The sequence below is a fragment of the Hippocampus zosterae genome, chromosome 5 (assembly GCF_025434085.1).
Source record: "Hippocampus zosterae strain Florida chromosome 5, ASM2543408v3, whole genome shotgun sequence".
In the NCBI taxonomy this organism is placed as follows: Eukaryota; Metazoa; Chordata; class Actinopteri; order Syngnathiformes; family Syngnathidae; genus Hippocampus; species Hippocampus zosterae.
Genome location: NC_067455.1, coordinates 9,627,037 through 9,653,868, shown reverse-complemented (window position 1 = coordinate 9,653,868; position 26,832 = coordinate 9,627,037). Strand labels below are relative to the sequence as shown.

At 40.2% G+C, this 26,832-nt stretch overlaps 2 protein-coding genes across 2 annotated transcripts; both read left to right on the top strand.

Annotated features, from left to right (window-relative positions):
• Positions 1-418: 418 nt before the first annotated feature.
• On the top strand, positions 419-8,310 carry LOC127600210 (extracellular matrix protein 1-like). The gene is made up of 11 exons (XM_052064523.1): positions 419-685; positions 2,368-2,424; positions 2,968-3,036; positions 3,208-3,249; positions 3,352-3,384; positions 4,035-4,309; positions 5,121-5,326; positions 5,746-6,025; positions 6,594-6,790; positions 6,951-7,038; positions 7,766-8,310. The coding sequence occupies exons 1-11, from the start codon at positions 613-615 to the stop codon at positions 7,943-7,945; spliced, it is 1,500 nt and encodes a 499-aa protein (XP_051920483.1). The 5' UTR covers positions 419-612; the 3' UTR covers positions 7,946-8,310.
• A 629-nt stretch (positions 8,311-8,939) lies between these two features.
• Positions 8,940-26,206, top strand: LOC127601488 (phosphatidylinositol 4-phosphate 5-kinase type-1 alpha-like). The gene is made up of 16 exons (XM_052066812.1): positions 8,940-9,092; positions 12,773-12,807; positions 15,255-15,347; positions 15,461-15,591; positions 15,667-15,784; positions 15,976-16,128; positions 16,210-16,509; positions 19,049-19,278; positions 19,362-19,445; positions 19,526-19,574; positions 20,439-20,523; positions 20,630-20,800; positions 20,882-21,008; positions 21,282-21,344; positions 21,453-21,552; positions 22,787-26,206. The coding sequence occupies exons 1-16, from the start codon at positions 9,044-9,046 to the stop codon at positions 22,787-22,789; spliced, it is 1,791 nt and encodes a 596-aa protein (XP_051922772.1). The 5' UTR covers positions 8,940-9,043; the 3' UTR covers positions 22,790-26,206.
• Positions 26,207-26,832: the final 626 nt, after the last annotated feature.

Here is a 26,832-nt window from a genome sequence, read left to right as displayed (position 1 = left end):
ATTTTTAACTTCAATCTTTTACAACATGCTAATAAGTGCACTGTTTACTGTCTATTAGCAAATCGCCCAAAATTCCATACTTTGTATTATTGATCTTGAGCTGCCATGTAAAAAGCTACAGTGCATTACTGTATAGTATGAAGTACTACTAAACAAACAATGGCCTATTATACTTGGAAACCAATTACAGGGAGTGATAACTTAATTATAGTTTGTAAAAGTGAGTAAATATTTGAGTAGGAAGGAGTCATGTCCATGCATGTTCTTCTCAGATAACTTAGTCGGCTTAAGTAGTTTACATACCATGTAAACTACCATGTCAGATTTGATCACTGAGGATGAGTCATGTTCAAAAACTTTTCCCTCCCACCGTGACCCAACACACACACACACACACACACACACACACTCCCCCACCCCCGATGCATAAAACGGCTCATCCGGTGCTGGCCGAGCTCAAGTTACGGACGGCACCGCAGATTCTGTGGAACCTCATACCGGGTCTGAGTGCACGCGCTGCCCCGCCGAGTGAGCTTGCAAGTCGGTTTGTGCGCTCGCTGCTCCCGCTTCACTCAACTTCCCCACCGCCGGGCAGGACGAACACCGGCGACCATGGGCTCGTCTTGGCTTGTACTTCACGCAACTGTTGGGGCTCTGTTGGTTCTGCTGGGTTCGGCAGACCATGGTAAATGAATACGAAGTTACTGCGCTGTCTGTTAGCTACTTGTTGTTGTTGTTGAGTCTTTTCTTCCTGAATGATGACCAGATTCCATTTTGGATTAGCCTTTGGACGTTTTCTCTGTACAAATAGATTTCTACTTGTGCACGAACCAGCTTTTATATTAATATGATACAATTCTCATCATTTCCATTTTTATTGTATTTATTATACGTTAAATGAGATGTTTGTGCTTAACTTGGACATAGCAAAGAAATTATACTTAAAACAACATCAAATTATACTGTACTATGAACCAGTGTTTATACATCACTTTATTGTGATATATTTTACTTGAGAAAATATCACATGGCTCACGACCAAACAGAAAATGTCACGAAATGTGGATACACGGGTTAGTTGGCCTCTAGTGGAATAGCAGGCTGCCTGTTGGTCCAGTGGTTACCACGTCGACCTCACAGTGCAGAGGTAATGGGTTCGATTCCAGTTCTGGCCTCCCTGTGTGGAGTTTGCATGTTCTCTCCGTGCCTGTGTGGGGTTTCTCCGGGTATTCCAGTTGCCTCCCACATTCCAAAAACATGCATGGCAGGCTGATTGAACACTTTAAATTGTCCCGAGGTGTGAATGTGAGCGCGGATGGTTGTTTGTCTCTGTGTGCCCTGCGATTGACTGGCAACCGGTTCAGAGTGCCTCCCGCCTACCACCCGAAGACAGGTGGAATAGGCTCAAGCATGCCCCGCGACCCTTGGGAGGATAAAGCGAAACAGAAAATGGATGGAATAGCATTTATGTGTTCGACCCGTCATTATACGTCACTGGCATCGATTGAGGAACAAAGATACTATATTATGTAATACCCATTTGGAGTAAATTAGTAATATTCACCCTAAGTAACACAGTTGAATGTAAGGAAAGTGTCTGGTTTTATAAAATAACTTAATGTACAATGGGACAAGCCCAAAGTGTCGTATGTGTGCCTTTTAGGGGCATGATGTAATGACTGATGTTGGGGGCTGAAGTTGGATTGGCCCAAGTTGGTCATTTAGTATGGATGTGGTCGTGAGTTGTGGCCTACAGGAGCTCTTTGCAAATGTTAGCATTTTAGATTTGTGTGTCGTGTTCAGTAAATAGTTGAAAGTGCATTGTCAACTGTCATGCTCGTCTTGGCAGATGCAAGGAGTCTTTAAAAAAAATACAAAAATAATTAACGGTATATTGAGTAATGGGGGCAGGTGTGGTCTAACTAACCACATCATCTCAGGATGTTTGTTTTGTTTTTAAATCCGTTTTGGAAAACATTGGAAAATAAATTGACTTGAGTTGAACACGTTAACACGGTGACTTTAATGGTGGAAAAAGAAATGGGTTATCGTTGTCTCATTTTTTTCTTATCACATATCTGGCATGTAAACAGGAATGTGTAGTCTTGTTATGCTATTATTAATGATAAAATGTCACACTAATGCAAAGTCAGGAGTAATGTAATGGGGTTGTGAAAAATAATTTACTCTGTAATCAACAAGGTTGAAATGGCACAGCGTGTTTAATAAAAGAGTTCAATACTTGCTGGCCGTCTGGGCCGTTCTCATATTTTGTCTGCAAAACAAAACATTGCCGTTGCATAACCGTCTGACTTTTTGCTCTCCCTCTTGCGAACTCTCTCTCTCTTTGTGATTCCAATTTTCCAGATGAGAGCAACATAGAGCAGCGCGAGATCACCTTTGACATTGGTGCCATCATGCAAGGTGAGTTGTGTGGGTTTGTATTTTACATGCGAGTGCAAAATCTCTGCCAGCGATAATTAAGGGACGCATGCGACTTTTGACGAGTGTGCATTTATGTTTTGGGGCTTTTGGGCACAATTCTGGATGAAACTTTTATTTTACATTTTTGTTTGTTCAGACAGCATGATGGAATACTGGTTTTGCCTGTCTGCCTATTTGTATTTTCGTTATCATGCGGCAATGATAAATCATTAGGATCAGGATTCTGTTGTAAATAAAGCTGAACAGTTAATCAAATTCAGATTAGTATTGCAATGGAGTACAATTTAATTTCCCAAGTGTGTCCTCTGCCTCAGGTCCCCCCACTAAGTTGGGCAGTGAATTTCCTTTTCACAAACTCTTGTGTCTACTTTATTTTTCTGTTTCGTTCACGTTTGGGGCCGTTATGGCCGTTGGTTATCATGGCGTGCGTGCGTACGCGCATACATATATATATGGGGTGCTATATTCTATATATATTTTCACTTGACAGAGGTATTGACAATAAAAACGTTTGTCTTCCAGAGGAGCAGTTACCAGAATCATTTGTGATGCAGCAAGAGGCAGACTTGTCAGATCTGGTTGATACGAGAGGTACCGTTGTGTCTTTTATCGAAAATAAATATAAAACATGAAGCTACAATATTTGTGAATTATTCATCTGATAAAGAAATAAATATATGTACTGTAAAAAATGGAATGAAATCATAACAATTTTGCATTACTGATTATATTATTACACATCCTGTTCTTTTTCATTTATAGACTTCCCCGTCCCGGAAATATTGGACACTCCAAGAGGCAGAGGTGGGCTGTCTTAACTCTATACCAATATATTGACTTAAATATTTTAAGGAGAAACATATATTTATATTTTTTAATGAATACTTTTTTCTTTTCTTTTTGCAGGTTCCAGACCTGCATCCTTTTCACCTAGAGGACGTATGTGTTTATTTTCCTCTGAGCAGGTTTGATTACGGCATGTATTCTAAGGTCCAACCCAATCTGTTTGAGGATGCTGGTCAACACCTGATTTTGTGTTTGATGTTTAAAACCTTACCATAGGAAATAACAACATTAATCTGTCCTTGGGTCAAATTTTGGCCTTCATAAAAATAGCGCTGTATAAGCAGCATAACATTTTTCCTGTCAGTCAAGCGAACAAAGCTAACTACATGTGAGAGCAAAACAATAAAACACTCAGTCTGTATATATATATTGCTTGTTCTTTGTAAAAAAACAAAAACAAAAAACAAAAAACAAAAACCCACACACATTGTGGAAAAAGACCATGAGAATTCTACTCACGCGTAATCTCAATATTGAGGGAAAAAAATGTCATTACATTACTTTTCAAAAAATTTTACTCGAATAAAGTGGATGATTGTGACTAATATTTTTATGTCAACTGATTTATTGTTAATAATGAAAGAATATTAATTTCAAATTTTTATCTTTAATTGATTGAACTTTTTGTTTTTAATGATCAGGCCCGTTTGTCAGTTTTAAAAATCAACTGTGGTCGATGAGCACAAAAGTTAGCCCAGCCCTAAAATCACAGGTAACCTTATGATTCATTTCTTTCCCCTAAGGCCGTCCAAGTGTTGGATCCCGCTCCGAGATCCCAGTGCTGGACTATCCCGTTCAGTTCCCACTCGGACGACCCACCTCCGACAATCTCCAGGCCGTCTGTCTTTATGGAGACCTTCGCCCTCGCTACCCCGACTCCTACTTCCCCCGCTCAGGGTTTGGCAAATTGCGGCGTCAGGCCAGCTCCGTCAATAATGCCGAGTCGTGGTTGAGCACGTGCTGTGCAGGCAACCAGACGTGGGGGACGGAGGTGACGCTTTGCTGCGCCACGCAGGCGGTGAGGCTGAACAGCTTTTTATTTATTTTTAATGATACACTTCAGCATATAAAAAAAAATGCATCACTGTAAATGTTTTGTGCACGCATTGACAAATTAGGGCATGATGTCTAACGGCGACCACCGTTTGGGGGAAAACCATATTCTGGAAAAGTCATTTCGACATTGTAAAACATTAAATAGTCCCATCTGTTTTATCGTTATCCATAAACAGGAGGTAGTAGCCTGCTACTAACAGGCAGACAGACAAACAAATAGTGATGCCTTGAGCTTCAATAGTTTTTGCATCATTTTTCCCATTAAATGAATAGAAATGCCATTAATCTGTTGCAGATCTCCCAAAAAATCAGCATTGTGTGTGTGTGTGTATTTGTTTAGAAATCATTTAGCAGGTTTTTGACAATTTGGCTCCCCACAGAGTAACATTCTAGTTATATATCGCCAATCCTAATGGGCTCACATTGATGATTGATCATGCAGCACTCTTGTTTTGCTATATTTTTTCTCCCCAAAAAAGAAGACTTTTTTTCTTACAATGTAGACTTGATGAAACTTGGCCGTTTTCAATCATATAGGCTTTGTGTTGATTAGCTTCTTATCCCCCCCACCCCCACGCAGACACAGCAAACAGGCCTTGGCATGCCCACCGGAGTGAAGCAGCCGGAGGGCAAACAATATTCCTCTCACCACGACTTTTAATGAAGTGCTTTTGCAAAAATGTGTGGCTGCTTTCATTCACCCAGCTTGTGATCTCAGCTCTGCGTACATTCTGACTTTCAATTATGTGTTTTACATGACGTCTGCTGCCTAGTGGGAGATGTCTGTGGAAAACTTCTGCGAGGAGGATTCATCTGTCAAAGACCGACTTTATCACTGCTGCAGAAAGGCCGGCCGCCAGAGGTTTGACTGTTTCCAAAACGACTCTCCCAATCCACGCTACGAGCCGACCGAGGCTTTACCGGTGGTCCCCCTTCCCGCTACAGTCGACTTCAGCTTTGACAAAAACACATGCCGCAGGTATGGAGCAGGTTTATAACATCTTTAGATTTTTCATTTGTAGATCGTTTTAATTTCATTTTGCCTTTCTTTTTTTTCAATTGCATGAGTTCTAGTTTTGGAGCAGTTTTCTTAGCTTTCAATAGTTTTATTTTTATAGTTTGGTCTTGATTGGCTTTAATTTAGTTTTTATTCATGGTATATGGGACAGTATAATCAAAAATGGACCTTATCTATTTCCACAGCAGTCAATTTGAGAGAATTACGATACTGTACGGGGTCTACACTACATCCTAGCCATCTAGACACAGATATACTGCATTTAATAATATATTTTAGTCATTCTATGAAGGAAATTCAATGAACTGAAGTCTGCACATGTATTTCTAATGTATCCAGGACACTCCGGTAAATATTTTGGTATGACTTGTGCTCAACAGGACAAAAGTGAGTCAACCGGCCGTCAGTGACAGCAGAGGGATGGAACAGTCCGGTTCCCAGAAAAGTGAAATCAACTTCCCCCCCGGTCGACCCAGCGTGCATAACGTGGAAGCGCTGTGTCGCAACCAGAAGCAGCGACCCCTGTACAGCATCAAGTGCCTGCCAAGCACCGGCTACGAGCTGCTGGCTCGTCAGGCCAAGATCATTAATCGTATGGAGAAGGGATATAAACAATGTTGCAAGAAGAACCAGGACGTGCTTGTGTGTGCTGAGCAGAAGGTAGAGCGTCAGACAACATTTTTCCCAATAATCATGGTTAGAGTTACCGGTAAACTTGAGTCAGTCACCAATTAATGACAGGTCACATATGGACAAATAATGAATCCTCATATTTACATCTATGGACAATGTAGGGTCCAGAAATGTAGATTAATCCACATGCATGTTTTTGGAATGTTGTTGGAAACCTGGAGGAAAAACCCATGCAACCAGCCTTGTTGTCAGTCAATCACTGGTGGAGACATTTTCTCCTATGGACAATAAAAAAGAGGCAATCTTTTTTTTATTTTTTTTTTTAAATAAAACAAAAATAATTACACATTGTGTATTTGAAACAACCAGATCATTGTCTCACAGTGTTATGGTGGGGGTGTATTCATAGAAGGTAAAAAAGAATATTATTAGTTAAGATAATCTCTCCTTTTGCCCCGATTATACTCATTTTCTCTTTGTGTATTTGAATCTTGTTTCATTTTATTAATTTTTTTTTAAGATAATATGGATTTTAATATGCAAGACATTCTGCTCCCAGCCCCCACCAACTGGTGATGATTTGCTTGTGTTTCAGTGGCGCGACGCACTCGGTAGGTTTTGTTCCGGGAAGAAGGGCGGCAAGGTTGACTACGAATGCTGTTTGGGCAGCACAGCTGGTGATAAGCTTGACTGTTTCCAGTCCACATCTCCCGACCCGCATTACAACATGACGTTCTCCCAGGACGAGTTGTCTCCTAACATCTGTCAGTCCCGCAAGGTCATCAAGAAAGTGTAAGTTTGTTTATGCCTGTTTTCATTGCTTTCTTGGATCATCTCCAAATCTGACGCACTTTAAGTGGATCTCAGACTACCAAATTACAGTGTGTATTGTGTTTCGATTCAAAAGCAGTGAAACCTCTCAAATCTAATCTGGATTTTGACTGCCTTTCAGGTTGCCAAATGACTTTCATGCCAAGAGCATTTTGGATGAATGCTGCGCCCGTTCACCACAAGACCATAAGTCTTGCTTTGTCCAAAAGGTGAGTTGTCCCATAATATAATGAACCAAAGGCAATAGAGTAATTGAAAAACAAAACACATGCACTTGAAATGAAGACCATATCAAAAGAAATTAAAATAGTTTTCCCCCACCTACATGCATTTAAACACAGTCAGAATTATTAAAACACACTTTTTAAAAGTACATTTGAGTACCTGTTCTCACTTTCTTGGTCGCATAATTCTCCAAATAAGGAAATATTAGGAAATCTGTTTATTTTTAAACATCACAATCTTTAAAAGTCGTATGAGGTGATATAGAACACCAAAGTTGTACATGGCTGAAAGAATGAAATTCAAAATGATAGAAGATGTTTTGTGTATGGTGTTTCGAGTTTATTATTTATTTTGGGTACTGAAGATGTTGTTTTCCTTCTTCTTTGTTGTGGTATGTTGATCCCTGTAATCGAATAGCAATACTCACAAACATATATTCTCTATAACTGTTTTTTTTTTGGGGGGGGGGACCCTCTCTGCGTCTTCTTCTTGCTTTTATACCCTTTAGCTTTATACACGAAACTCTAAATTTGTACTCCCTGTATCCTGTTAAAACCCAAAAAGATAATTGCAAAAAAGAAAGCTGTGGTGTAGTGGAGGGCGCAAATTATGAGATAATATGGGAACAATATTACTTTTTACATTAATATGTCTTATTAATAAATTAGCAGCCTCCACATTTTCACACTTTAATGTCATGTTCGTTTATAGGTTGAGGAAGCATCTGTGCGTATGTGTACGTCAAAGAAGCCATCGCCTCCTGTCGCCCGCCGCTGTTGCCGCATTGCTCCTGAAGAGCAACCAAAGTGCGTCACTAGCTTTGTCATGGATGCCATCACCAAGGCAACCAAGGTCTCCAACCAGAAGAAGAAGAAAAGATGCCCCCTTTAAAAGTCCAACTGGATGAATGATGCACTTCCACCAGCTGTGACACATGATCACTGAATATTCGTCTTGCACAAATGCCACTTCTTAACACGTGGACCAAATTTGTGCCTCATCTACTGCCAGTATTATTTGTATCTTTCTATCCTGAGTGCCTTTCTAAAGAAACAGATTTTTTAATTGTTTAATACATCCTTTATGAACCAGATTATTGTCTGTGTGTCCCTGTACCACTATTTTTTAAAGGCTGCCCTATATATAGATTTGTGTGCATTTGTTTGTTTTGAAACCATATACTTTTCTTCTGTTTAGTTGGGTTTCCTGTCAAGATTACAAGTAAAACTGTTCTAATAAAGTTTTTTTTCTAAATAGACTTTGTATTCTGGTTTGAATCCGTTTTTCATCACAGTAAGCCAGCAAGATTTGACATGTCTGTCGTCAGATAAACAATCCGTGAAAAATCACTTGGACTAATAAAAAGATGTAATTGGTCATGAGAAGTAAAAATAATGCCTGCATCGTCCAGGATGAAAACATTCATTTGTAGTATAAAGATGAACTAATGAATGCTGTTTTATACAGTATACACATTAAAATTAAATGTGTAGGAAAGGAAGATAATTAAAAAAATAGTGGTCATTTTGTCAGTACCCGAGACCCTCGTGAGGATAAGCAGAACATGTATGGATTTATATGTGTCATCAAATGCCATTGTCTCAGGGAAATTATTTATTTACATGTACTTAATATATGATTAATTTGCCAGTGATATCCAAATATTGAGCATTGTGCAAGAAAATGTTTCTACAGTATTACATTTCAGGGGATTGATAATTAGACAACCATTTATACTCTCTTTCACATCTATGGACAATTCAGTCTTTTTATTAACCTTGCATGCATGTTTTTGGAATGTGGGAGCAAGAGATTCAAATCCAGAACCTCGGACCTGTATGGCAGACGTACCACCCACTAGGGGACTATTCCAAACACTCCAATTTCCTTCCACTGGGGGCAATGTGGTGCCGATGTCAACCATTAAACCCGCAGTATGCAGCTGGGCAGTCTGAAATGTGAACGGCGCAGTGGAACCAACGAACCATAATGGCGACTGCTGGTGGAACAGCAGACCCGGGATCAACAGTTCCGACAGGTATCTGGCCAACACGTGTTTATACTTTGTTACCTATAAACCAGCCCACAGAAGCCAGCGGTGTGACGTTTTGTAGGGATGAGGATCAATGGGGGGATGCTGTGCCTTTGAATTTGGCAAGCCCCGGGAGGCTAGGTTGCTAAGCTAATGCCGAGCAAATAAAAGAACCGGTGTTTAGTTACCTTGTTAGTTAGTTCGCTGTCTTAATTTAGTAGGTTAGTTGTGGCGAAGCTCGTTTTCACTTCCCGGGACATTTAAATATTCTGTCTCGTTATGCTAAATAGTAAAGAGCACTGTGGTTCAGTTGTTGTTTTTAATTGTTGAACCGGTCATTTCTGTCGTGATGTAATATGGAGAAAGCTGGATCCAGGGACTCTTTACATTGAGCTTGTAGACTCCCATGTCATTATTTTGTGATAACATTTTGTTTCGTTTGTTTGTGTTCCAACCAAGCAACTAACGGTAAACAGTTCTACATTGCCGTGTCACCCTTCCTACTACCCCGCCTCGGCTTTCTACTGTTTCATTACAACCATATATTGAAAAAAACGACTTTTTCCACACGAAACCAACCCCACCCACACATCATCTCCTTTTTACGCATTATTGTTATGTTTTCTTAGTATTTTATTATTCACTTCGATGCGAATGTGTTCCAGTAAGCCTTGTTTATTTTTCCTGCCGTCTGTTCAATTGATTTTTCTCCCCATTCTTTCGCTTACGGAAAAAGCCATTGACAATGACTTTTATTCATAATATTTTGGTTTGGGTTTTCCCCCCTCCTCCTTCTTGGTTTTGCTTTATACGGGCGCCTTGACTTAAAGTTAATTTTATTCCGTGTCCGACGCTGCTGTTTTTAGAAAAATGGCGCTCTATTTATTGTGTTTAAAAATGTATATTAAAACGTAAACAATTAACAATGTCATTGTCAACTCGACAAGATTTCCCCAAATGACATTTGATGAAATAATTGTTAAATTGGTGTCACAATATCAATCCAACTTTTTTTCTTTGAATTTGTTTAAATTCTCAGTCATCTATTCCATAGTCTTCAAAAGGTGAATTGATGTAACAGGAATCGTGTTACTTTTGTGGTTGTTGTTGTTAAAAGTGGGGTTTTATTCCCTAAGATCTACAGCTCTAACTTTGGCAACTATGCTTTTCTGCTAACGATTTCTGGTTCTGTCATCAACGCTCATTTCCCAGCGCAGGGGCCCTTGTCTGGTGGCATTAAAAAAATATACATATTAGGGAAGAGATATCAATTTGGGTTTCCCCTAGCCCTGTGTTGTTGTTTTCATATGTCAGTTTTGAGCCATGTCCTGCTTTCCAGATATTAGGACACATTTCTGGAGGAGAGCGCTGCAGCGAGGTACTGGCCTGGGCGTGTGTCTTGATGCGTGAACAGAAAGTGCATGGCAGGCGATGCTCTTTTATGTAACAAAAGGGTTAGCAGAATGATGCTCATTGCTTACTCAGTGGAATAAATGTGAGTGTGGCCAGGCTAATCGCAAGCAGGTGACTGTGCCTTATTAACATTCCTCTTTAGCTTGGAGTACCCTTTCTATCTTTGAATGTGGTCGTGAGTGTTCCTACAGGTGTACAATCATCTCGACATCCTTTTGCATTTGTTGACCTGCGGCTTTGCTGCATTGAAGTGCCGTAGCTGTTGCCACTGGTTACAGTCGAGAGGTGCTCTCAGAGTGGGCGAGAATGCACTGGAGTGATAAATGCTACGTTTATGTCAGGAAATTACATTGAACATAGTTCTTTTGAATTACGTACGTTCTGATCTATAAATTATTCTTGTACATATTAATTTTTGAACTTAGAATTAGAAGACTTTCATCCATCCGTCCAAGTTCTGACCCGCTTATCCTCACAAGGGTTGCGGGACATGCGCCTATCCCAGCAGTCTTCGGGCGGTAGGCGGGGTACACCCTGAACTGGTTGCCAGCCAATTGCAGGACTCTCCATATTGAAATTTAAAGCTCTCAATCGAGTGGTCGCTCAGTTTTTGGCATGCCGACTTCAAATCAGCCAATTTACAAGGGACTTTTGGCTGTCCTGTCAGCTGAGGTCACTGGACAACAACACTCCATGGAGCAGTGTTTGATCCAACCAACAAGGGTCCAAGAGTATGCAAATAAAAATGATTGTGGATGAGAATAGCGTTTAGCCTCTCAAGATTAGGCTATACCGATTGCCACTAGTCTTAAAGTATTCATTCCAGCGTGACTCTGAAACTGTCGGTACGAAGCAAGGGTAGCGCCGCATAGTTACAAAATGTACATTTGCTGTGATTGCTAGTTGAAATTTTGATCTTAGTTTTGGTCTCACTGATCGGAACCACTCTACTTTTCAGAAAAGAACATCCAAAATCTCATCGATTAGTCAACTTTGACTTGACTTTCATCAAATTGTCGACCACTAAAAGTGTTTACTGGTCAACCCCTATTTTTCCCGCCATGGAAAACAATTTGAGACCTCCTTTGTTTTTTCAGTTTCCTGGGGGCGTTGTGTTTGGGACGACTAAAATATATTCATTTTCACATTTTTCAGACACGTTGAGGCTCCCCAAAAGAGTATGTTTTGTCATATGAATAATAATAAACGGTGTTTCAGACACAATGGACTGTTATTTCTGCTGCTGTTTCCATTTTCAGTTCTGTTGTTGTTGCCATATTTCTTCTCTGCCATAATGGGTGTATTTCTGTGGTGGCAACATAGAACAAAAACACGCTCTTGGAATATTTTGATTCTCACTGAGCTAAAATCTCACCAAGACATACACAATAACGACAAGTGAAATTTTGAGTTTGGAAGCTTTTTAGGACATTTTCACGGTTCTGGGATAGTTTTACATACAGTGTTACTTTGTACATGAGAGGGAACATATGGAAAGTTGACTGTTTTTTGCCTTCAAGTAATGCAAGTGTCAAATTCACCAACTCCTAAATGTTCATCTGTCTGCCTTTTTCGGAAAATCTGTCTGCTCGTGGTTTGGCTAATTTACATAATAGCCACGCGACACTGAGTTTGTCTGCCAATGACTTAGCAGTTTAGTTGGCTGAGATTTTAGGGCAAAAGAGAGACTTTTAAGCAATGGCTGATGCACAGTCATGCTAAAGTCAAACCTGTTATAAACTGTGAAAACCTAATAATTATAGGCTGGAGTTACTTGATCATAATGGACTGCCTGGTGGCATGGAAAATGTTGGAGCTGCTGCTTCTGTGTGTCACTAATAACATGTGCTTGCTGTGGTCAATAGCATGGTTGACAGTAATGTGTATCTGATCATTAGGAAAAATAAATCCATCCAGTAGAGTTCTTTACCAACAGATCGAATCAACTTCCAGTCTGCAGTAGAAGCTGTATTTAGTTAATGAAGGTGGTAATTGCAGAAACCACCTCAGGGACCTGCTGAATCTGGAGCAAGCAGCTCAGGGGAAAAGTAGTTCCAGTTTGCACCGAGCTGCTAGTATCAGAAGCAGTAGCTGGTAAATGTCGCCACATTTAGGTCTGGGCTCATTATTGACCTCATTTGTCACCCAACAGCATCCCGTGCTGAAAATAGATCAGTCACCGGTAGGCATTTAACAGATTTTCCCCAAGCAGGTGAGAGCAAGGTGAAACTGAGTCTCTCATGTTGTAAATCCAAGTTTGCTTTGTTTTTTAGGGACAAGTGTCATCTTCAAAGGAGGCCCTTCGGAGGTAAGGACAAACCCGGGACAGAATACAATACAATACAACACTCGTCAATCACTGTACTGACACTTTGGAACGGTATTTGCATTTCTTAATAACATACAACTGTAAAGTGCACACATATGAAATTTTGAAATGTTGGAGGAACCCAAACGAGCACAACTAGAAGGCAGCATGTGCACATGTTGTATTACACCTCCGAGTAAAGTACAGTGGTACCTTGACTTGGATTTTAATTGGTTCCATTAGCAAGCTCGTAAAAACAACAAATCAAATTTTCACAATGAAATGAACCCATATGCCATTCCAATACTCCCCCACAAAAAATATTTTAAATTGCACTATATTGTACAAAAACATAATGCATCACAAAACAATGCAAATAAATCAATTATGTAAAATGAAATTAATATACATGGTGTGATACTGTAATGTTGTGTTGATTGTGTCTCTGCCAGTTATGGGCCTGGCCTTGTAGTAGATGATATCAGCAGTCGAGCTAGTCAGTGTTAGTTCTGTGTAGTTAAAGTATTCTGCTAATCATCCTATTGATAAATTGGATCGGAATATATTTTTGCATCCTCATATCGTTCTCTAGCATCTGTGGCTTTTAAAGGGAGGGTCTGCATTTGTGAGTGATGTGGGTGTCAGTGAATCTGTGTGGAGTTAAGGTTGAATGTTCATCGGCAACAGTGTTGTTCCTTTTAACACTTGTTGGAGAATTACGGTGGATATTAACCAACGATGGTAGGCTATATTAAATTAACTAACATCAATACATCACACTCGTGATGGCAATAGTAGTGTTTGTTGTGGTACACATTGCATTTAATATTCTTTGACAGTGTGAAATAATTTGTTGTTGCCTGTTCATTAGTTTGTCGCAAGAGATGTACTGTCCAGTGTTGAAGCAATCTCCTTTGTATTTCAGTCATCAGTTCAGTTGTTGACACCATACAGGAAACCACCTTGCTCATTTGACTCTGCGTCAAGAAAGTCTCCTCACAGTCATGTATTACATTTACTGCAAATGGTCACTTACATTTTTTTTCTTGTTTGTGTCTGTCAGATTTTAATCTGACAGAAAAAGACTGCGCCCAGCCAGTAGCACCACACACTATTTTTACTGCTGTGAAATCTGACCCTGGATGAATGTTTATAGGTCAATAAAACAAAAAGTATTTCTCTATAGCTAGATGACAAACGCACATGAATACTTTACAGCCACCGTTTTGTTGTTCACATGTTCATCCAAATGGCTGTTGTTGCCCCGCGGTCATCAGATAATCATTACTACAGAGCCATTCTTGATCATATCAGAAATATAACTGGTTCCTGTTTGACTCGTCTGGTCGAGTGATTGAGCCAGTGTGACGCATACCAGTCCAAACCAGCTGATGCAGCCCATAGCACGCTGAAACTATGTGGTGAATTAAAAAATAGTGCTGGGGCTGTTCAGTGGTTTGACATGCCGTCCTACATGCTAGATTCCATTTCATTTCGAGATGGGTCTCTCTCTTAGCGCTACATATTGACCAGGCAATCGGATATTTTGGAGTGCATTTTCACGAACATACGGCGCACCGTATTAAAAAGTGTAGTGACAGTTACGGGAGCTATTTCTGTATTTAACGCGTACACAAGCCGCATTGTATTATTGGACGCAGGCAGGGTAAAATGTATACTATATTTTAAAAATGCTAGCATGCATGCATGCTAGCGTATGTTTTTAAAAAGCCAGTGGGAGGAGAACTGAGTTCGGTTGTACTTTAGGGAAGTATAAAACAATGTACTCACGTTGTTTTGTTTTTTTTCCAATAAATCCTCATCCTCAAATCCATCTATCCATCCTTAAATTGACAGAGACCTCCCGGTGTCTGTCAAGCTGTGTTCGCCATCGCTCCCACACGGCTCACAACTTCACTTTGGCTGTTTCTGTCCATTACCATGGCAACCAAGCACAACAGTAAAAGCCAACTTCACACGCCCCGTTGAGCGTATCGCTACCATGCTGGTTCGCTTCTTCTCTCCAGTGTGGTTTGCCACGATGTCTCGTCCATGTTGGCGATGTGGTTCAGCTGGATGTGTTTGTCGGCATTTTTTTTTTTTGTAATTCAAAATGCTAAGTCCTCATCACTTGCCATAGCTTAAGTGCATATGTAGGAATGTGGGGATTGGTTGAAAGAACAGTCGGTAATGGAAGCCAAGTGAGGCCGGCAAAGTGGCAGAATAAAGGATTAAAATCACCAAGAAAGAGTCTAAATTTTAATGGCACACAGAAAAGTACACTTTTTACTGCAATATCAGCGAAATTGTATTTTATGTATGTCATGTATTGATCTATTTGGTTCGTATTGGTGGGTCACTGGAGACTGAAGCAAAGAGCACGGCTTTCACACATGTAGCTTTCACCAGCCCCTTTTTGAAAGCCTTTTCACCCCTCATCTGTTCAGATGCCCGGCTCCTCAGGCACCGCTCAGAGTATGAAAAAGACCATCGGCCACCGGGGCGTTGAGACCACCACCGGAGAGACTACCTACAAAAAGGTTAGAGGCGGGTTGGTGTGGGGTTCAGTGACACTGGTTAGCTAACACCAGCAACAGCGTAGGGGTTCACGTAATCTACTTTGCTAAAGTCGCTTCTTCTCTGACTGGTGCAGACAACTTCCTCTGCCCTCAAAGGTGCCATTCAGTTGGGCATTACTCACACGGTCGGCAGCTTGAGTCAGAAAGCCGAGAGGGATGTACTCATGCAAGATTTTGTGGTCGTTGAAAGCATCTTTTTCCCCAGGTTGGTAGCACATATGAGGTTGTGTGTATATACTATTCTTTTCAATTGTCTCACTGCGTCTTGATTTGTCTCCAGTGAAGGCAGTAACCTGACTCCAGCTCATCACTACAGCGATTTCCGTTTTAAGACCTACGCTCCCATTGCCTTCCGTTATTTCAGAGAGCTGTTTGGCATTCGGCCCGATGACTACCTGGTTAGTACTTGAGGAAATTTACAAAATATTCTGAAAAACAGGTGTTGCAGTCAAACCCTCATCACCCCCCCCCCCCCATACACACACACACACACATTTTTTCATGTTTATTTTTTAAAGAATCATTCAGGACAAGTGAGGAATCTCTTTTGACACAGTACTAATAGAACTGAGTCTTTTTTTTTTCCAAGTATTCTCTGTGTAATGAGCCACTGATTGAGCTGTCCAACCCCGGAGCCAGTGGATCGCTCTTCTATGTCTCCAGCGATGACGAGTTTATCATTAAAACTGTTCAGCACAAAGAGGCAGAGTTTCTCCAGAAGCTACTTCCTGGATACTTCATGGTGAGCGTGATGCAGTTTTAGTCATTAAATTCAGTAACTTCATTCAACTTCAGGTTTTCACACAACTTGTTTTTCCTCTAGAACATAAACCAAAACAAGCGCACACTGCTGCCCAAGTTCTACGGACTGTACTGCGTCCAAGCAGGGGGCAAGAATATTCGCATAGTTGTTATGAACAATCTCCTACCCCGGATAATCCCCATGCACCTCAAATACGACATGAAAGGATCCACTTACAAGAGACGGGCGTCGCCGAAGGAGAGAGAGAAAGCTGTTCCCACGTACAAAGACCTCGACTTTATCCAGGATTTGCCTGATGGCCTGCAGCTGGAAGCAGACAATTACAACGCTCTTAGCAAGACAATACAGAGGGACTGCCTGGTGAGTCATGAAGTGCTGCGCTTTGGTTTTTATTTAGCAATAATGCCGTGAAATATCTCTCCGAGTATGGAATTGTATCCATATAAAATTTACTAAAATGTACAACGCATTAAATACTGTCAAATATTTCCTCATCCGATAGCTTAGACTTGTTGCTTCATAAACTGCCTGACGAGCACTTTATTCAAAATGAATGAATTAATTTACAGTGTTTTTTAAAATCATGGATATAGGTGTGTATGATAATTTTCCCCACAAATAATCACACAATTAACGTATTTACGGTTCGCTATTTACAAATGCATTTTTTTTCAGTGCAAACTATCCTGCACTATTATCTGAGGTAAAAAAAAATCCAATGTTTACTTTTTGTGCCCTTTTTTCTGATGCCCTAAGAGACCACAAGATGGTCCCAAAGCCCTGACTAAACGAAATATCGTAGTAGGTCTTTAAAACCCTCATATTATGTTGAAAAAAAAAATCACATTGATTATGTTGTGGGTCATTTTGACCCGCACTGTAAAAATCCACACAAAATAGTCAAAAAACAGGTTACACCAGTAACAACTTTGTTTAAGATGATGTAAACATTCAGATAAGAGACAGACAACAGATTTTTAATCCCAAAAGTGTATTTAAGAACTGTTGAGTTAGTTTTTCCATGTCACGCTTCTTTTTTTCATTTAACTTTTCTGAGATTTTCAGTGTTTTATCTACAAAGTATTGCACTGGCAGTTGTATGTGTGCTGTCAGATTGTCAAATCCCCTTTTGGTGGAGTTGTAATCCAGGATCATTTGTGGCTTCATGTCTTCTCTTGTGTTCAGAGATGCATCAGTGTGCATTGTGCCCATTACAAGAACATTTTTGTTTTTCTTTGGGCAATATGACACAACTGCTGCTTTCTCAGTGAAAACAAATACTGAGGAATGCAGAGGTCTTCCCTGCATCTTCAGAATTTCACCGGGAATTTCTGTCTTATTTCCTCTGACTGTTGCCAACATAGTCAGCTTTCTCTCCTGAACTTCATCTCCAAGGCCGTAATATTGTAAAGAAGTTATGACTTTGCAGTCCTTCACTCATCTTCAGAACCACACGCATCATCTGAATCTTCTCAGATGCTCCTCCAGGTAGCTTTCCAGTATGCACTTGCATATTCCATGCAAAACTAGATATTGCACCACAGGATTCCCACATTTTGATGCCATACGTGCCAGAAATATCCTGTGTCTCAGAAATATCTTCCTCTGCATCACTATCCCAGTTCAAACTCGGTGATGAAGCTTATTCAGCTGTAAATATTCTGGAGAATCATTTTTGTATGTTGGTCAAAGAAATGAGATGAGAAGAGTGACGAGTAAAATGAGAGAAAGTTCCTGCTCTACACATACCTGGCTGGGTATCTGGAAGTCACTGAGCAGTCAAAACAAAGTACTGTTCATCAATTAGACATGTTTCTTTTGGATCTGAAAAGCTACTTGCCCATATTGAAGTGTCTGGGTCAAAATGACCCCAACATCATATTTGTATGCAAACTGTGCACAGACATCCCACTACACATTAGAGTGTCCAGATTTTACACACCAGTTCATGACCCTAGATGAGGAAAAGTCACTAAATTTCATGAAGAAAAAGAAAGGACATCCACTGCTTTGGTCACCACAAAAACTGAAACGGGTCGAATTGACCCTTAACATAATATAAGGGTTTTAAAGAAGTATATTGAAGTTATACAACACCAATGAACGTCACATATATACCAACTTAATTTGAGCCTTGGTGTTATATACGCCTGTTTTTCTGCCAATACAAGTCCCGACCCAAGCTTCATACAGCAAAGCTTTTTCTTTAAACCCAAACTTATTCTTTATGACATGAATTTTGTATTCAACAATGATGTTCTAGAAAGTGGCTGATGACTCAAGTGCTTAAAAGAGAACTTGTTCTTGAGCGAAACTAAATAGTAATCCTTGGCTTACTTTGTGGGATGCTACCGTTTTTCAAAGTATCAAGGTGCCTGAAGGCATCTCAGATGTTAGATTAGCAACGAATCATACTTTGGAGAAGAGCAATAGAAATGATGACTGTTAAGCCTTGGATTTACCTGCTGAGGCACAGTGAATTTACCTATTGCAGTCTTACTTGTTGATGCATGAAAAAAAAGATCACATCAACACACTCATGTAAATCGTGTTGGGTAACCTGTCGAGCCTCTCTGTAGCTGCCTTGTTTTGAATCTTAAATGCCAAGGGGTTCTCAGTCTCTGACGATGAGTCTGTTTGAAAAGAAAACAAAACATTTTAGAGTTATTTTCTTGTACTTTTAATGCTTTTAGCGATCATATTCAAAATGATGTGATTAGTAATTGGTTTAAAAAAAAAACGAATAATAATTTGCTTGCGATATAATCGCCCCTCTTGCAATGTGACCAAATGTGCAAAATTTCCTGGAGGGGGCGAATACTCCAGTGTGTTAACTCTTCATGTAGGTCCTGACTTTAAAATGACAACCATTTAAAGTTTGTATGTGTGCATTATCAAGCTCTTGCAGAGTTTCAAGATCATGGATTACAGTCTCTTGATGGGCATTCACAACATGGATCAGGCCAATCGGGAGCGAGCTGGGGGTTATTCGGGGGACAGTGGTGGGTCGGATGGAGCGGTGACCCCGGATCAGCGGCGGCCTCAAGCCCAGAAAAGTCTGTACTGTACAGCCATGGAGTCCATCCAGGGTGAGGCTCGTGGAAAGGGCGCGTTGGATTCTGAAGACCAGTGAGTTGAATTTCTGAACCTCAACATGTTGTTGGTTGGGAATCTGCAACCTCTGAATCATCGCTTGTATTTTGGCTTTGCAGCATGGGAGGCATTCCAGCTCGTAATGGAAAAGGAGAGCGGTTACTCATCTACATTGGCATCATAGACATCCTGCAGTCCTACAGGTATCTGACTCGAGAGAAAATCTCCCCCTTGCGTGCTATTTTTGTGGCATTTTGTAACATTTTCTTCATCCTACCTTTAGATTTGTTAAAAGGTTGGAACACTCCTGGAAGGCATTGGTGCATGATGGGGTAAGATCCTGCTCAATTTTAAGAAGATTCCAAGACAAAATTATCATTTGCAAGAGTAAATCAAAGAGCTCAAATTATTTGATTATGAAAATAGTTGACGCAGAATCCCTCCTTTTGTGGCTTCGCGGTGACCATTTTTCTAAACGGCCTGTTACCGCAGACTCTCAAACTGCTTGGTGAACGAGTGCATGAAGACAGATAAAATCCGAAGGGTGGGGCACTTGCAATAATCTCACACTCAAAACCAAGATAAAGTGCATTCTGTCAACACCAAAGCAGAACTTGCATACCACAACAGCACGCCTATGATCAGCAACACAAAGAAGTGTCGCTGTTCACGTTTGTTTCATATTGCCTGTCACCACTGTAGAATATATTGTAATGCCCCCACAAGGGGTTACGTGTAGACACAGCCACCACTGCACTTTCAATCACTTGACTGAACAAATGCTAATAAGATATACACAAGCATATTCACACACCATCTGCAACTTCAATAACTGACGCCCGGGGACTCAAAACGCAGACTGGCTAGCCTGAGCTAACAACGCCAAGTACACTCTGACTCAGTCGACCCACACGTCACTCATAAAGTTTTAAAGCCACACATATTTAGAGTCACAGATACCAAGTAGGAGGAGAGGACAGGGACCCCAGTTCGACAGAAAAAAAATTATTTTGGCATTGTTGTTTATTAACTCATTCAGTACCAACCAAGTCTGAAAAGACGTTTAAAAATGTCTTTGGTACTGAATGAGTTAATCGTGCAAAGTCAATTGTGTCCAATTTCTTGATGGAAAATTGGTCAAATAAATTCTCTAAATATTCTCTAGCTGGAGCCTTGTCGTTGTTGTTCCATTGTAGGACACGGTTTCAGTTCACAGACCTGGCTTCTACGCAGACCGCTTCCAGCAGTTCATGTGCAATACAGTGTTCAAGAAAATTCCATGTAAGTGCACGTCTGTTTGGTTTTCAAAGTTACTTGCAGAGAGGGATATCTTGATGATTTATTAGCACAGGAATTGCAGTGCTTGTCAATTGTACATCCTCTGTAGTAAGGCCTTCCCCATCTAAGAAGAGCCGTGGTGGAGGTCAAGGAGGTCTTAGGAGGGCTCCCACTTTGGGAGCTCCAACCCCACTCTCTCACACAACGGGGCATTCAGCCATGGACCCCAGACTGGTTTACCGCGCACATTTTAAAAGCACAGAGTCAGAAGCAGATAGTGGTAGGTACTGAAGCAACAAGAGACATGCTCAAATTGGCATTTGCAGCAGTTCCATTCCCTAATTTAGATTTGTTTTTATAGTTCAGCTAGGCAGACCGGATTTGGTTCCCAGGACCCCACCGCTGCATGACAACCCTGCTGAGTGCGAGGCCAACCTCTCCACCTCGTCAGTAGGCAGCTTAGAACTTGCTTCCTCTCCTCCTCTAAGGTAAAAAATCGCCGAAGTAATTGCACTTGCTCCTCCTAGTCCAGTGATTCCCAACCACTGTACTCATGTGTAGCGAGAGATCATCACATGTACTGTTGGAAACTAGTCAATTTCATTTGATTCTTCCAAATAATATAACTTGGATTGCTTTCAACAAATAATCATTAACTTAGAATTTCATGGCGAGAGTGATTTAGAGTTTGGGAGACACTGTGCTGGTCTGGTCCTACTACTCAATTGATGTTTTTAATATTATCTTGCTCTAATGTCTAGGTCTGTTGGGGTGGAGGTGCATAAATCAGCTCACACAGACTATGAACAAGGTGCTTTTCACAGGTAGCGACACACAAGCCAGTTTTAACATGCCTATAGTAGATACACTGTATCTTTATATCTATAGATAGATCGATATATCTTCTTGAATTTGACTTGTTTGTGTTCCAGCTTTGAGATTGAGGGCAGTGCAGACAATTCAGGCCACCTGTCCGGAAGTGAAGACGTAGTTTCATTGTCGGACATCATCCCAGAGACCAACATCAATTTTGTATGTTTGACCACCATCCTCCTAAGACCTTTACATACCAACATTCCAACAATTTGACATCATTTCACTGTGCAATAAGTTTAGTATTTAGGAAGTACCGTAAGTAAAAAGTCAAATTGGCTCTCTGTTAAATGGGTGCTAATATCTAAATCTGTTTCTGGATGTTGTTGAATTTTTAATTAATTCATTACATTGAACCACTGACTATTTGAAATTCGGCATTCCTGAATTTCGCCTATTTGTGTATTTGTGTTGGGATATTTACTGGAAAAAAATGCAACTACAGTAGTTTGCTTCAGCTCATCTACATACATTCTTGCTGCTGGAGGCTGTAAATTTCCCCATTGTGGGACAAATAAAGGATATCTTATCTTTCTTTTGTGCTGAGCCCGAATATAAAAAATATTGCCTTGGCACCATCTAGTGGCTTCTTGGTGCGAAGGCACCGTCGAAGTGAGAGGAGGCAGAAAAAAGGTACTTGAACAGCATTTTTGAAATGTCAGAATGTAACCGGAATGCACTACAACCTTTACAGGTGAACTTAATTTGACCTCCTCTAAACCTTTGATATGACATCAAACTTTTTAACGTTGCAGTATATTTAATATTTAGTACATTTGTTTTAGAAAAAATGTATCCAAATTGAGTTTGCAATTGCTCACAGTGACAAAGGCCTACGTTTTTGAAGACATGTCCTGTGGTCTGATTTAAACTAAAATGAGCACCATTATGTTTGGGGGTGGGGGGATTGCAGGCCTGAGAACGCCATTCCAGGAGTGCAACATCATGTTGTGAGGTTGTCTTGCTACGTGCACTTCACAAAATAGATGGCATCATGAGGAAGGGACATTATGTGAAAATACTGTATCAACATCTCATGACATCAGACAGGAAGTTGAAAGTTGCGCACTTATGGGTCTTCCAAATGGACAGTGAGCCATACAGTTTTAAGGCTTTGGTAACAAATGCTACTGAAATTTATGACAACTTCTGACTTTGTGGAAAGTACTAAATAATTATCTGGCAGCGGGGGAGGGAGGGTCCCTCATTATTGTAGCATTTAGATCATGCAAATAATTTTCATGATGTCAAATGACCTAGAAAAAAAGTTTAGGGTGGGGGGAGCATACATGTATATTTATAGTATCAAACTTCTTTCAATTGTATATAAATTGTAATTCAATTCCCTTCCGCCACATGTTTTCTCATCTTTATTTTTTTTTAATCCTCACAGTAAACATTTGGACAAAGTGCCCCAAGAGGAGATGCGCCTGGAAGATGCGAACTGGGCAGAGTGAAGGAGAAAGACCGCAAAAGCAGGCCATCCAAGTCAGAATCCCGTCGGCACCCGTTTCCCCAGCGCTCCAATTTGAAACACACACCGGGGTTGCTGGAGGAAGTTGCGTGGTGGAGGAAACGGAGAGACAGAGCTCCACGCTGCTGTGTGTGCGTGTATGTAGACTCTCCCAGCCATCAACACTGTCACACGTCTCAAAATGCCACAAAAGAGGGTTTTTGCCACAATTATTTCTTTGTATCGTAGAATTTGATTTATCTTTTTTCCCCGTTTGCGGATCGTGAGAGTCACGAAATGGTAAGGAGTCACTTGTTGAAGCATAACGTGGAGTGTGTGTGGGGGCATAGACGGGAGCAGTGCACACTGAAGTACGTCCGAGTGGGGTCATTGATTTTCGTCTTCCTGTCACAGCACACTCGGTACCTTCCTCGCATACATGTTCGCTCTGAGCTGCCCCGTCTTTTTTAGCCCCTTATCAGCAAATGAGAGGCATCCCGTCAACACGTGCTGCTGTCCGATTGCAATCACATTGTCTTAAAATCATGGAGGGTTTTGTTGAAATCTTAGTTAGATGGATGGCTTGAACCAGTGCTAGACGATCAGGTGTTCCCGCTAATGAATTGTGCCGGAAGATGTTGTTGTGGTGCTGAATGTACACTCCCTCTTTACCCCCAATCATGGAATGCGTCTTTGTAAAATGGAAGAAAGTGTTGGAACGTCTTTGGCATATGACCACATGTGCTAAACATCTTTATCTGAATAGCGAGAAGTGCAGTTGGCAGCCAGTCCGTGCCCTTCCATTAAGTATTAAGCTGACGGTGGCAACCATTTTGCAAATGTGGTTATTTTGTCCATGTCGGTGCCTTTTTTTTCCCCCTAATGCATTTTTATCCCGTCATCTGCCATGTGATGCACAACTGACTTTAAAAAAAAATTTTTAATAACAGTGAACACGTACTTGCCTTATCACTACAGTGGAAACCATTTGGCTACCATTTGCGTGTCATTTGTCTGCATTTTTTTCCCATGCAAAAGGTAGAATCTTTTTTGGGGGGGTGGGGGGTGATCATGACCAAATTGAAAATAAACGTAACTTTACGAGAAACAGGGCTTGAGTTTAGAAAAGCAAAGTTGTCATTTTAACAACTGAATAATTGTCATTCATTTGAAACGGGTCAATCGCAATTTTAGCATAAAATGCCAAATTCTCGTGAAATTCGGGCTTCAATGTGAAATGTACTTTGGTCAATCATAAAATTGGAACTTTATTCCTAAAATTGCAAGTTTGCTTGTGGAAATTGAAAAGGTGTTAGCGAATGAGGGAAAATTAGGACTTTTGCTAAATTATAACCCAAAAAAACTTAATTCTTGTGAAATTATGACTTCATTACCCATAAAATGTGACTTAATTTTTAAGAGCATATCTTTTTTTGGTTCAAATTAGGAACGTCGCAATCTCATGGTGAATAGCATTTTTGTAAAAATGCAACTTTAGCATAAAAAGAGGCCTCTATTTTTATGACCTTTGTAAAATGTCATTTTCCCTTCAATAAAATGCTTCCTTATTCTTACGATTGCAGCTCTGCATCGTCAAATTGGAAAAGTTGCAGTTTTATGAGAAAAAATAACTTTTTGCAAGGAACTTTTCATTAATGGGCTTTATTAATGTCTAAATTGACTTTAAAAAAGTGTATTGCAAAAATCTAACTGAATGCTCCTAAGTCAGACTTTTCCTCTTTTCTCCTAAAATTGAGTCTTTTAATATAACTTCATTGTCACACTTTCCTTTCCCGAATCAGGGTGGGCCTCATACACCTTTGCACCTTTTGGTTATTTAAGTCTTTTAAATCCAGGAGCACATGTTGGCAAATTGGATTTGCATGTGAAAAATGTCCAAAAGTTTCATATACTAACCTTGTCGGGATCATTTCCCACGGCTCAGTGGTTGACTTGAATGCGCCTACAGACAAATTATAAATGATGACTGTTGTTGATCATTACTGCTGGTTACAGAAATTACAACCTGCCTAAAACCACTCCTGGACCAAAAATTAACTCTTGTGTTCTGTTGTATTGTACTGTATGTATAAAACATCAGCTTTTTTTTCTTGTTTGTCTCGGTGCTGTTGAAAACAACACATTCATGTTCAGGCAGGGTCACGACCCCTCTTCCGTAATTACTTTGTACAGCAATGAGAGTTTTCTCAGGCAGTCACAATATAGCAAGCTGACTTGAGCAAAACATCTCATCTACTGCAATCTTAGTCACGTGTGGTCTATGCAGCAGAAAGGGAGAAGTTGTAATTATTATGGACTGGAAAAAAAAGTGTCAGTGTGTTTTCAAGGCCACTCTGTGCACCAAAGAGAAGAACGGAGCAGATAGTTTTAGCAAAAGTTCAGATCCACTTTTGGCAATGGTGAGAACACTGGTTTGACCTGTTTGATGATTTTGAAAATGTTTTAGTTTATTTTCCAGAATAGTTTCATGTCTGATAAGCTAAATCAGATGTCTATCCAATGACAATTTTTTTCTTTTCAAATTAATGTTGAGACTGGGGATGTTTAGATCATCACCACATTCCTGTGACATTCTAGTTTAATTTACTACCTTTGTGGTAGCGTGTAGATCCGTCTTTTAAGTAACTTTGGCCTATGCGAGCTATTTGTGATATTAAAGAAGGAATGGAAAAATCTCCATTTTAAGTTTGCGAAGCTCATAGGTTACATTTTGTTGCGCTGTATTTTGACGGGCGGTGTTGCGTAATGGCTGGATGCATTCTCCCACCGCATGACTCCGCCGCACAAGTGAAATATCCTCCTCTGGTGCTTTAATGTGGCGACACTACATTTTGTTCGTGGACGCAAGGTGGGCCACAATCCGCCACTGCTCACGATACAGAGAAGTGTATTTATTTGAAAGACTTGGCTTGAAATGAAAGAAGTTGTGTGATTGTACTTTCCTGAAGGATTTCTCAATCTCTTTAGCTATGAAAAAAGGGGAGTATGTGACTACTTCACTTTTTCTATTTCCGATTGTGATACGATAAATAGAATTGTATTCTCTCCATAACAGATTTGGGTTGTTGATCTCAGTTGCTTTTTTTTCTCTCTCTCTCTCTCTCTCTTTACATGAATGTTTCCACATGAGCCAATAATGCTGGTTGTCCAATATGCTTCAATGACTATATTTCTACAAAATGTGTGTACAAACAAATGTGTATAATGTAAATAGAAGTCACTCAAATGCCTTCTCATGCAATGTGTGCTGCCTGTTCCTCCTGCCATGGTTCACTTATGTGGTGGTGACGTTTTCATGCTTTCAAGGGATTAAACTAGAGTTTCTTAAAGAAAAAAAAATCCCCCGTATGCTTCAATTTCATGTCCGACATGCCTCCACCACGACCTCTGAATATTTTTGAATCATTTGTTTTTCTGGGGGTCTGCAAAATATGAAATGAATTTTTGTGTGGTTTAAAAAACTGCATACATGGATCACTGTGCCAACAAACCAATTACTTCACTCGCCCATAGCTTTTGGTCAATTAAAAGGTGTACATACAAAGGGTACATACAAAGTGTAATGTATGGTGGATCGAAAAAGTCCATACACCCCAGTTTGAATTCCAAGATTTCTGATGTGAAAAAAAAACTTTGTCAAACCTTATAACCTACAACCTGTTCACCTTAATTGAAAAAGTATTTTTGGGGAGACTTGAAGTACAAAATACATCGAAATCCTGTGGTTGCACAAGTCCACAGCTAAGGATGACTCTTCAGAATTAACCAAACCAAATTCACGTTAAGTGGGACTCGGCACATGACTGCCACCATTTAATGTGTCTGCATAACCCCAAATAGTTTTGATGTTCGAATAGGCTTTTTTTGCAGTCTTGCTGCAGAACCAATTGCCCACTTGAGGAAAAAAAATGAAGAAATATTGTTGAGAGTTAGACATACTGTATATTAAAGTCAAAAGTTCATTT

Coding starts and splice junctions, on each gene's coding strand:
- LOC127600210 (XM_052064523.1), top strand. CDS start 613: ATGGGCTCGTCTTGGCTTGTACTTCACGCAACTGTTGGGGCTCTGTTG. Junction 6,026..6,593: donor TTGTGTGTGCTGAGCAGAAG/GTAGAGCGTCAG, acceptor CTTGTGTTTCAG/TGGCGCGACGCACTCGGTAG. Junction 7,039..7,765: donor AGTCTTGCTTTGTCCAAAAG/GTGAGTTGTCCC, acceptor GTTCGTTTATAG/GTTGAGGAAGCATCTGTGCG.
- LOC127601488 (XM_052066812.1), top strand. CDS start 9,044: ATGGCGACTGCTGGTGGAACAGCAGACCCGGGATCAACAGTTCCGACA. Junction 19,575..20,438: donor AGGCATTGGTGCATGATGGG/GTAAGATCCTGC, acceptor GTTCCATTGTAG/GACACGGTTTCAGTTCACAG. Junction 21,009..21,281: donor GCTTCCTCTCCTCCTCTAAG/GTAAAAAATCGC, acceptor TCTAATGTCTAG/GTCTGTTGGGGTGGAGGTGC.